Source organism: Neomonachus schauinslandi, chromosome 9, assembly GCF_002201575.2.
Source record: "Neomonachus schauinslandi chromosome 9, ASM220157v2, whole genome shotgun sequence".
In the NCBI taxonomy this organism is placed as follows: domain Eukaryota; kingdom Metazoa; phylum Chordata; class Mammalia; order Carnivora; family Phocidae; genus Neomonachus; species Neomonachus schauinslandi.
In genome coordinates, this window is record NC_058411.1 from 114389873 (window position 1) to 114402026 (window position 12154).

Sequence of the window (12154 nt, forward strand, 5' to 3'; positions counted from 1 at the left end):
TGTACCTCTGAAACAAATAATGCAATATATGTTAAGGAAAAAAAAAAGAAGAAGAAGAAGGTAGCGGGAGGGGAAGAATGAAGCGGGGGAAATCGGAGGGGTGGACGAACCTTGAGAGACGATGGACTCTGAAAAACAAACTGAGGGTTCTAGAGGGGAGGGGGGTGGGAGGATGGGTTAGCCTGGTGATGGGTATTAAGGAGGGCACATTCTGCGTGGAGCACTGGGTGTTATGCACAAACAATGAATCATGGAACACTTCATCTAAAACTAATGATGTAATGTATGGGGATTAACATAAGAATAAAAAAAAAAAAGAAAAGAAAAGAAAAAAAAAAAAAAGAAGCAAAGCCAGGCCTGCAACCCAGGCCTCTGGCCTCTAGCTTCACAGACTTTGTGTCAAGGGGAAGCCTTAGGGGCGAGATGGAAGAGACTGAGCTCAAGCAGAATACAGAGGGCTTGATGGTTACAGGGGCCGGGAAAGAGCAGGAGGTTCCCAAGTGGGAAAAAAGCAAGGGCTGGAGGAGGCAGGAGCCTGAGTTCTGGGCCCATCACCCTCCCTCACTCTGACTTGTGGTGAGTCTCTTTTCCTCTCTGGGCCTCAGTTTTACTGTGTTCAATAAGGCAAATGGACCAGCTGAACTCTGAGTCTACGACAAGCTCCGTGCTGGCTCTGGGACCCCCGCTGGGAGGGAATAAAGTACAAATGACAGGTAGCTCCTGTCTTGAGGGCCACCCCCTGCTCCTTGATGAAATGCCCCATTTCCAGAGGGCCGGCTCTTTACAGAAAGATAACATAATCCAGAATCTCTAAAACACATTATCAACAGTGTGTAGCACACAATAAGAATTACTAGTCATGCAAATAAGCAAAAAAGGTGATAGATTATCAAGACATAAAGCAGTTCAGAGGCTGCTTAGAATTCCCACTGAAGCGGACCTATGTTCTATTTGAGTTAGCAGATAAGAACTTCAAAATAACTGTGATTAATATGTTAAAGTGGGGGAAAGATAAACAGAATGGATGTAGCATTTCAGCAGAGAAACAGAAACTATAAGAGGAATCCAATAGAACTTCTAGAACCTCACTCAACATGCAATGTCTGAAATTGGGTATTCCACTGGATGGATTTAGCAGCAGACCGGACATAGTAGAAGATAAGACTGTTGAACTTGAGGATATGTCTATAGAAAAACATCTAAACTTATGGCCAGAAAAGGAAAAAAAAAAAAAGGCGGGAGGGAGAGTGAGTGAACGGAAGAGGGTCTAAGATGGGAGACATGATCCAAGGGCCTAACGTGCAACCACAGCTCCAGAAGGAGGATGAAAGGATGAAGACAGAAGCAATCAGTCAACAAACCGTGGCCAAGAACTTTCCAAATCTAATGAAAAACATCAATCCACAAATTCAAGAAACTCAGAATCCTAAACAGGATAAATACAAAACCCCACCCCTGGACCCTCTGCAGTCAAACTGATGAAAACAGGTAAGAAGAAACACTCAGGCTCTCCAGGGCTTGCGTGGGCCTCCAGGGCTGAAGGCACATGGGGGCTTTGAGGACAAAATGAAGCATATTTTCCGTTGGCACACTGGCCAGGGGAAATAAAGACCATCCCGAGACTCAGGAAAAATGAAAGTGTAGTCACAGCCCTTCTTAACGCGCATCATTAGCTAAGTATTTCTATCAGATAACCTGAGCAGATTGGCCAGGATCCACAGGGAAGTCCTCAGCATGCATTACAGAGTGAGTCAGGCCCCTTCCACTGGGGCTGGGCTTTTAGTGCCTGCTCGGTGGGGCCAGACCCCTGGGGCTGCAGGGCCGGCCCACCCAGTCCATCTCTGCCTTTAACGGTTTGGTTTGCGGAGTACGCTTGACGCGGCCTTGGCCTGATCAATGCACATTCTGGCAGAAGCTCAATGGCATCCTAAGGCAACAGCAGTAATTGTCTTCCATCCTGCTAGTGCTGTCTGCACGGCCTGCCCTGCCTTTAAACCTATCTGCTATTTGGATGGCATCCAATGTTTATTTCCATTAGTTTTGCCATTGTTGGTAACAATAAAAATCAGGAGACAGTTGCAAACTAATGATTTAGCAGTGGGGGAGGCTGAATTCGACCTTGGCCCCTTTCCATCCATTGTGAAGATGACTGGTAGTTGGCCATAAATTTAAATTATGGCAAAAGGATAACATAAGTTATTCCTCTGATGGCTAATTTTATCAGCTAAATAGGCTTGTCATTAAAGCTATCGGCTGTTTTACAAATCACTTCCCATGCTTAAACACACACACACACACTTCCTTTCCCACAGTGGAGATCTTGAATAATCCAGGTAACAAAGGCGATTGTGCTGAGCTGGGGACTTGTGGGCTCTGCAGGAAAAGAGGGGACTCTCTGGAATGAGCCAGCATCAAGCACCAGCCCCAGAACCAGGGTAGGACCCCCTTTCTGTGGTTTCCCATCTCCTGATGGCCACAGAGGCCCTTCTCAGGACTGGCGGCCCAGCCTCAAAGGTGAGAATTTGTGCAGCCATCGGCCTTCTCTCAGGGGTGCTGAGCACCAGGGCGCTGTGGGTGCAGAGCAAGGCCCCCCAGGTCACCTCCCACCACCTAACAAGTGGGCTTCGACCCCCTGCACAGGAAAGTAGGATGGATGGAGGGGGAGGAGCAGGACGCCGCCCCTCCCCACACTGCCAACTGCCACCGGAAAAGCCTGTTGCTTGAGGTCAAGATTATCATCCAGTTTCTCCCAGAAAAGGGCCCGGGAGACTTGCATCACCCAGGGAGGATTACTGAATGTGACTGTGCCCGTGGGACTTGGGAAAGGGGCAGAGAATGTTCTTGGGCAGACCACTTTGGTATGCCTCAGGTGCCTCAAGTGTGACAGCGTGAGTCCCACTTACGAAACGGGGCAGAAGCCTGGCTAACTGCACAATTCTCTACTTCTCCCCTGTTGAAGGGAGAAAGCCCCGAGGACTTAGAGGCAGCAGCTAGAAAATGGGAGGCACCTGGAGGCCAGAGTGACTGGGGAATGGTGGCTTGTCACCCACTGCCCACGGCAACCTGCTCTGGGCTGTGATGTGAATGACAAACTCTTCTTGTGTTAGGCCACTGCGAGCTCTGGATTTGTTTCATGTAGCAGCTTGTGTTACTCCTGACAGTGACTTGTCCAGACACCCTGTTTCTGGCATAGGGAAACGGACCCTGCCGCCGAGTTCCACCCCCAGCCCTCGCACCACAAACTTTGCCACCCTGGCAAGCAACGGCCTCTCTCAGCTGTTGTCTTTCCATCTATAAAGGGGTTAATAAGACCTAGCCTACCCGCTCTGACCATAAGGTTAAAGGAAGCTAAAATACATGGGAGTGCATTTGTTAAGTGGTCACCATTATATGAGTGATTTAGTATTACTTTCTCTTTCCTTTTTTTTTTTTTTTTTACATTTACTGAAAGACTCCAGTAGACTAGACTTCATATATGTTACTTGAATTAGTCTGATCCTTACAGCATCCTCGTGACATAAGCCTTGTTCCCTCCATTTTTCCAGCAAGGTCCAGGGATTAAGGGGGAGACTAGTCATTGTTGGAGTGGAGGTTAGAATCTCGCTTGTTGGCTCCTTGTCTAAGTGGACTCCCTCCACCCCTCTGGGCTGCCCCCACGGAGGACTCCTTATTCAGGGACTGATGCTGGCCCAAGGCCTGAGGCTGTCCTAAGGGGTTCACAGAGCTTCATGGGCCTCCTTTGCAGGCTGGGCCTCAAGTCACCCTAGATACCTGGGTTTTTGCTAATGGTCTCAGGGTGAATGGTACTGAGGAAAGAGAAATTAACTTCCTTCCATCCTTCCCACAGGACCCAGCAGAGAAGAGAAATACATTTTGACAGTGGGCCAAGTTGGATCCTATTAACTCTAGGCCAAAGGCAAAGCTTACAGGGACTTCAGAATATGTTTCAAAATTCGAGCTAGATCCTGCACACAGCTGTACATAAAACCTCAGAAGTGGTTTCTTAAGATGAGTTGGAAGAATATATCATTGCAGTGACTTAACCACTGCATCTAAAACAGTTTTAATTTTTGAAGCAGCCAGTACACAGAGACAAAAAACTCACACCATCTCTCTGAAGGACAGTAACTAGCATCCCACCTCTGGAATCCATCTGTGTACCAGCAAGATTAACGCCTAAGAAAATCTGGCCAGGATCCAGACAGAGAGCAAAACACAAGTGAATGGGGAGGAACTTTCCGCAGAGGGTCTGAGGCTATCTGCTTCTGTCGCAGAAGTGAGCAATCTGGAAGCAGACCACCGAAGGCCAGCCAGGGCTTCGGAAAGGTAAGACTGCCCAACAGAGTATCCTCCTTCTCTGCTGGCCCCAGATTTCCAGGAGGAATCTGCTAAGGATGAGGTGAGCCCAGGGGTCAGAAGAGATGATGGAAATGAGGGAAACACTGTATCCTGTCTCCCTGCGAAGACCAGAGGCCAGTGTGGTCCAGGGGGGAAGCACTGCAATGAGCCCTAAGAAACCCCTGTTTCCATCCTCATCTCCTAATTGCTGTGTGATGTTGGGCACACCTCTCCCCTTCTCTGTGCCTCAGAGCACCCCCATCTGCCGAATCTAGGATTGGGCCAGATGCCCTCTAAAGACCCTTGCATTTATAATATACAGTGGTCCTGGGGCATGTTGGGTGTGCCTGTGGTAAGAAAGGAGCTACCACGGGGCGCAGAAGATCAACTGTACAAGATATTCAGGCAAGAAACCAGCAAACTGTGTCACCCGGGAGTCTCTACAGGGTCACAGCAACAAGCAATTTAAGCTTTCTAAAAAAGCTAAGATGAATAAAACAGAGTGACTTTACAGAGCAGAGATCTGACAAACGCTACCTCAGCCAGGTGAGGTCAACGTCAGCGGTGAGAAGTCATGTTGATAGTAGGCACCCTCGATGTGATGTGATGTGATGTGATGTGATGATCTTCCTCGCCAAAACCCATAACTCCAGTCTAATCATGAGAAAAACATCAGACAAATCCCAGTCACGGGGCATCCTACGCAATACCTGCCCGGTACTCCAAATGGTCAATGTCATCAAAAACAAAGGAAGTCTGAGGAACTTTTATAGCCAGGAGGAGCCTAAAGAGATATGATAACCATATGTAATGCAGTGTCCTGAATGGGATCCTGGAACAGATCAAGGACATTAGCTAAAAACTAAGGAAATCGGAAAAATGTAGGGACTTTAATAATAACATACCAATATTGATTCATTAATTGTAACAAACACACAATACTAATGTGAGATGTTAACAGGGGAAATTGGGTATGGGGTATGTGGGAACTCTGTACCATCTTTACCACTCTTCTATATATCTGAAACCGTTCTAAAAAACAAAGTTTATTTAAAAAAAGAGCTAAGATGAATAAAATCTTGGGAACTATTTATACAGATATATCTCAGGGAGAGAGCAGGATGAATGCAAATTGACTGTTTCATTTAAACTGAGATTCTACACGTTTCATGGGAACTTTGGTAAATTTCAGTGTTTTAGGTAGCACATATGAATTAGATGTGGAGATTGCTTTATTAAACTGAGAATTCCAGCAGGGAGAGAGAGAGAGCAAGAGTTTTTGACAAAGAGGACTAGAATGACCTGAAGGGGGGTCGGGGGTGGCGGGGAGGTGGGTAGCAGCAAGGGACTCTTTGGAAATGCCACTGAGACAGCTGAGCTGCACGCAGGCTCTGGTTTAAAGATACCCTGGCGCCTTATCTGGCCAATGTCTCCACCAAGAGCCGAGAAGTGACATGGGTAGAAAAATGACCCTAAGCAAGGTGGGCTGGGAAAGAACAGTGTTCCATTAGGAATGCTGGGTCTATTCCTGGCTCTAAAAGCCCTCAACTAGCCGTGAGCTCTTGGGCAAGTCACCCACTGCTCTGTCATCTTATCTATAAAATAAATGGGTCTATGTGGGGGAGAGGGGATGGGCTTGCATAGTCACCATTCATCATGGGTTAGGCTTTAGGCTACACCATCTCACAACCATCCTTCAAGGATTTTATTACTATTCCTCTTTTTCAGATTAGGAAAATCAAGGGCCATGCAGGTCCCCTCAGTGAGCAAAGCCACAAGGCCCATAAGTGGCCAGGCTGGCTTTGCACTCAGGTCTGTCCCTAAAGTCTATTCTTAACCGTTCTAGACACTACTCTCTCAAAGCATTTGGCTATCCCTGATGTGTAATGAGCCGGCACTCTCATTTTTTTTTAAGGATATTTGTGACCCAGTCAAGTCTCAAACCTGGTCCTAAAACAGAGCTGAAAATGAGGCGTCCACATGCCCCACCCCGTGGAGTGGGCATCACTCAGCTTTGGGAGAGCAGCAGTCCTGGTTTCTCTGCTCTTACCGGTCCCCCCCGCCTTCCCTGTGGCCCGCTGGGATTCCAGCCCAGCTGGCCCTTTTTGCTGTCTCAACTAAGATGACAGGCTTCAGGTGTTTTTTAAATTAAAATGGTTTGTTTCTGTTCATCTCTTTTCCAGATGTCGCTACCTAGAGGGAATCTGTCTTTATTTATTAGCTCTTTCCTGTGCAGAATCCAAGGGAGTCTCCCTCTGGCCAGGACCCCTGGGAAGGAGGCCACATGTGGGGTCTCTGTGGGCTCAGGACGGGGGTTCCTGATGGAAAGCACTGGGGGTGGGGTTGCCATTAGGGTTTTCTCTCAGCCCCGTGGCCCATACGCTGTTACCGTGGGGCATGCGGTAGGGTCAGCTTGTTCTCTGCCGGGCTGGGAGGCTGTGTGAGAGTTTATGAAGGGCAGATGTGGCACCCTGTCGGTGTCTGTCACGTGGCCAACCGCAGCCCCGTGGTGTTCATTTTCCTATTAGACAGTAGACTGAGAGCTGCCTGACCAAGCTCCAGCCAGGTCCTGGATGACACCCAGATCTGTCCTCTCCCCTCTTCCTCTAGACCTCTGTCTGCCCCAAACCTAGGCCTCTCTCCCCTGGGTGGTTGCAACAGCCTCTCAACCCAGGCTTTCTATCTCCATTCCTTGCCCTCGCCCATCCTGCCTCCAACAGCTGCCAGAGAGATCCATCAAAAACTCCAACCTGAGCAGACCTCCCACCCCTGCTTCTAATACCCCCAGGCCTCCCCCTTCCCTACAGGGTGGAGCCCAAATTCCCTGGTCAGCCACGTAGGCCTTTCCCAAGCCTGCCTCCAGATCCTCCTACCTCCTCTCTCTGCTCATACCCTGAATGGCCTTGAGCTCCCCTGGTACGACACCCACTCTAATGCCTCACCTGTCCCCTCTGCCAGGCACCCTTCTCCAAGTGGCCCTGCCCAACGTCGGCTCCTCTAGAAACCCATCCACTCCCCTGCCCCCGAGCCCTGGCGTGCAGAACCCCAGACTTGTCCCTGCTGAAACATGCATGCACCAGACTGCCCCTGTTTATTTATGGGCCTGCCAGACTCAAGTCACCCAGAGCCTCCTGGGGATAGGGGCCAAATCCTCTCCACGGCAGTGCCCCCAGTGCCCAGCACAGGTTGGGATGGTGCTGGTGGACCAGATGCACGGGGGAGAATGAAGCTGATGCCAGCCACTTTGGGACTAGAACACTGGTCTTCCCAGGTCCACAATCCTGTAAAGACTGCCCCACACCCAGGATCCCATGGATGATGCGCTCCTGAGGGCTGTGTCCCCTGATGTCCCCTCTTGTCACTCATAAGCATGTTGTGCTGAAATGAAAGGCCATGGTGTTCCCGAAGTAGATAAAAAGATCTGGCTCCCTGACAGACATTCCAAGGAGATGATTTTGAAGACTCTGTGTGCCTGTTCCTGTGGGACATTTCTAGGGATTAATTTGTGCTGACATTCCACAGGTTTCCCACTCCCTCCAGCTCTTCCTCCAGCTAGGAGAGGTTGGGGTGGAGGAGCCAGGAGACCCACCACGAACGGGCGCTGGGCTGCAGGCAAATGTGAGTCAGACGAGGCTTGCCCTGGGGGAGCATCCCATTCAACGGGAGAAGCAGTCCCACGTGCAGGTAACCAGCGTCCACGGCAGCGAGTGCCCAGTGCTCTGTGGAGGCCCACAGAAGGGCTGGGGAGTAAGGGAGCAGCGACTGCTGCGGGAGGGGAGTGCCGTGTTTAGTGGAAAAGCCAGGACTTGCAAGCTGCACACAAATTAGTTAGGCAGGGCTGGCAAGGGTTCAGGCAAGGGGCACAGCACAACCAGAATGAAGGGATGGGATGGCACGGGGCTTGTCAGAAGGGCAGGTGACTCCATCTGACTCGGTCAGAGTGTTCATGTACGAGATGAAGGAGGTATGACGTTGACAAGCTAGGCAGACGCGTGCGGCCCTCAGACCCCATGGGGAGTGCCCAGGTGCTTGGCAGTGGGGCAGGGGGAGGGACCGACGGGTGTCCAGCCCCACTGCACTGCAAGCCAGAGTGCTGAGCCCCACACGGGATAAGGAGCTGGGGCATACTATGCCTGGACTGGCCCTGGGGACTAAGGGTGGGGGGCATAGCTTATGTGGCTCACAGAGCGAAGGGCAGTGGCCCTGTTGTTACCCCAGAATGCAACGGAGAGGCCAGAATGACCATATATGTCAGTTCGTCTATTCTCCTCCACACTTTCTACCACCTTGCTAGCTGGTCCCCTCTATGGCATTCCCACCTTGCATACCGGGTACCAGATCATTCGTTCCCTGGAGGCTGTGTTTCTAAAGAGCTTTGTAGCCTTACTGCAGGACCCAGCTGCCCGCCCCCTTGGCTCTGCTGAGCATGGCCTCACGGGGCCTGTCACCTCTCTGTCTTCCCCACAGCTCCTGGGAAGCACAGAGAACTGTTAACACCTCTTTGGGGGTGTCTGGGGGTCCTGGGTGGTGACTGGCCCACAGTGTTGCCCAGCAACCTCTACAGACAGAAGTTGTCCCCTGCTCTAGAGACCACTGTGTCGAGAAGACTCTGATGAACTGAGTCGGTGACTCGGCTGGCTCAGGCTGGAGAGCTGACTGGTCACTGTGGTACAAAGAAAAAGCACCCCGACCTAGGAGTCGGTGCCGAGCCCAGGCCTGGCTGGGCTGAGCAGGAGTGACCTTAAGAGACTGGTTTCCCACTCTCTGGGCCTTAGGTTCCCCATGTGTCCTTGGGGGGCCCTGCAGTTCTGGCCTCCTGTGGCTTTATGGGCACCACTAGGACCCTGGGCCCTGAACAGAACCGGAAGTGGCAGGGTGTTACCCCTTGCTCCTGACAGATCTGCGTCAGTCTCTCCAGCTGCTCATCTTGGATGACCTTGGCCTTCTCGTACTGCTGGATGACCATCTCCATCTCCACCTTCACCGGCAGGACGTAAGCTGGAAGACAGAGACAGCTCCGTGAAGAACTTGGCAGTAGTGGGACTCAGGCGGGGGAGGGGCCGGTGCCAGCAGCCAGCCAGCTGCAGGTTCAAGTCCGGGAGCAGTTCCTAGAGGAGCCAGGGAGTGCGGGGGTTGGGGGGATGCTAGGCACCCCCACAGCACCCAGACAGTCTAAGAGGGCTAGAACCCCAACCCGCGGTGACTAAGAGATCCGTTTTCCTCCTTTGCCCTAGTGACAGCACCCTTCATTCTGGCCGTGTGCACAGCTGCCCGGAGCAAGGGCTGGATTTTTGAGTCTCCTGCGTGGCTGTGGGCAGCCGGGAGGCCACAGTCCGGACACTGGCAGGCAAGGGCAGGCGTCATGCAGCAGCTTCCGGGAGCTGGCAGATGAGGAAGCGGAAATACTGGAACCCTCACTCACTGCTGGTGGGAAAGTAACATGGGGCAGCTGCTCTGGAAAACAGCTGGGCAGTTCCTGAGATGGCTAAGACAGAGTGACCACAGGGCTCGGCGAGTCCATGCCTAGGCACCTCAGAGAAACGAAAACATACCTCCACACAAAAGCTTGGACATGGATGTTCACAGAAGCCAAAAGTGGAAACAAACTAAATGTCCGGCAACGGATGGGTGGATAAAGAACATGTGGTCCGTCCATACAGAGGAGCACGATGCAACAATAAAAGGGAATGAAGCTCTGACACATGATACACACGGATGAACCCTGAAGACGCTTTTGCTCAGTGAAAGAAGGCAGACACAACAGGACACGTATCCTATGGTCCCGTTTATAGGAAATGTCCAGAAGAGGCAAACCTACCGACACAGGAAGTAGGTTAGCGGCTGCCTAAGGCTGGGAGGGTCATGTGGAGTGACCGCTAATGGGTACGGGCTTTCTTTTTGAAGTGGTGAAAAGGCTCTAAGCTTAGGTTTTGGTGATATTTGCATGACTCTAGGAATATACTAAGAGCCACTGAATTGTGCACTATAAATGGGTGTTCCATGGTGTGTGAACTATATCTCAATAAAGATGTCTAAAGAGAAAGGGCAGCTGGGCTTTCCTTTTGCCTCTTTATCTTCTTCCTCTCTTCCTTCTTCCCAGTTGCTGAGATGAGGATGTGATGGCTGGCCCTGCAGCAGCCATCCTGGACCATAGGGGTGACTTTGGAAAGAAGACAATGTACAGCAGGGCAACAAATAGGAGGACCCTGGAATCTCGACTACAGAGAGCGCCACATCAGCCCTGGACTGCCGACCTGCAGACTCTCATGTGAGAGAAAGAGGCCTCTGCTTTAAGTCACTGTTATTCTGGGTCTCTGTTACTCATGGACAGTCCTATGGACCCAGAGGAGAGAGCCTAGACTCGGGTTGGAGGGCCCCAGGATCTTGCAGCCAGTGGTAGCCCCACAGGCCCCTCCCTTGGGCAATTCTCTGGGCTCTGTGAAGTCTCAGTATCAACTCCTACCCGACCCCGGCCTCTGGCCTTCATGCTGTTCTCACATCACAGAACCCAGTTCTTCCTGACTTGTCAGAAACTTCGGTCACACGCCTGTCTTGCCGCTGTATTCTACAACTCTCCGTATCTCCATTCTTCGTGTCCCTTTCCACCCACGGTCTCCCACCCCCAGGTGTTCTCTGGCTGCCGCAGGGATCACGCAGAGCAGAGAAAGCAGAATTCTCCTGTTTGCTTCTCAACTGGAGGGCAGTTCACTCGTCCTGTAGACCTGTCTCCAGGTTCCAGAGGCTGGCCCCAGCGGCTTCTGCCTCCTCAGATCTCTGCTGAAGCCAGTTCACACCCAGGGTGAGAGAAGCAAATTAACACCCCCACATCCACACAGCACATCCCTATCCTGAGGCTCCCAGTGGCACAGCCACGCCTGCTGTGTCAGGAAAAAGGGGGAGCATCTGGGAAGAGCATTCATAATGGGCTGTCAGATCCATCAGTGTGAGGGTGTCCAGCTGTTCAGGGCCGGCAGAGAAGGGCCAGAAGGCGCTGTTCCTGTTCTGCAGGGAAAGGATGTTCTCGTGAATGGAGCCAAGGACAGAGCCCTGAGCAGATGGGGGTGAGTGAACAGACAAAGAGCACACTGGTGGTTGCCAGTGGGCCTGAGCTCCGCTTCGGGCTCACAGCCTGCTTTGCTGTGTGACCCTTATCCCTCTTAGCCTCAGTTTCCCCATCTGTCAAATGACAGGAATGGACTAGACGACCTCTCAGCGCCTTCCCAGTTTGGGCCTTCCAAAGTTGGACCAGTCACATTCCAGTTTGATGAAGATTCTGGATTAGGAGCTAGCTCCCTGACAAGACATCACACCCAACAGAGCTAACTGGGTGGGATGTGGGGGCAGGGAAAAGGGAGAGGGTGCCCTGCCAGGGGATGAGAGACCCCAGAGGCTGTCCTTCCTGCCTCATACCCTCCCCCCACTGCCTGGCAAATGCTGTTGGGGTATTCTCATAGCCACGATTTCCGACATTTGCAACCCAAATTCAGGGCCGGAGTGACCTTAGAGTCTATATACTATACAGTCTATAGTCTTAACAGTGTATCCCAGTGGTTTGAATCTGCTCTAGAGGCTCAGAAGGTCCTTAGAGATGCCCCCTGGAGAAGAGAGGCAAGGAAGCGGGCTCTGGCCCCCACTCCGAGTCAACCAAAACGCTCCACTTTTAATCTATCTTTCACACTGGAGAGCTGCATAAGATTTTGCAGAAGAAAGGGTTTTGCTACTTAAAAAAAGCTTGGGAATCATCATTTGTACAACCTCCTTGTCGGGCCTTGCCCCTCCACGTGACCACCTGGCTCAGGCTGCCCACACTCCCGCA

At 51.4% G+C, this 12154-nt stretch overlaps 1 protein-coding gene across 1 annotated transcript in view; it reads right to left on the bottom strand.

Annotated features, from left to right (window-relative positions):
• The window catches only part of TMEM266 (transmembrane protein 266), a 123071-nt gene that overhangs the window by 22118 nt on the left and 88799 nt on the right, over nt 1-12154 (bottom strand). The window contains exon 8 of the mRNA XM_021693959.1: nt 9221-9336. Within this exon, the coding sequence (XP_021549634.1) occupies nt 9221-9336 (116 nt within the window). The remainder of the gene's footprint in view (nt 1-9220; nt 9337-12154) is intronic.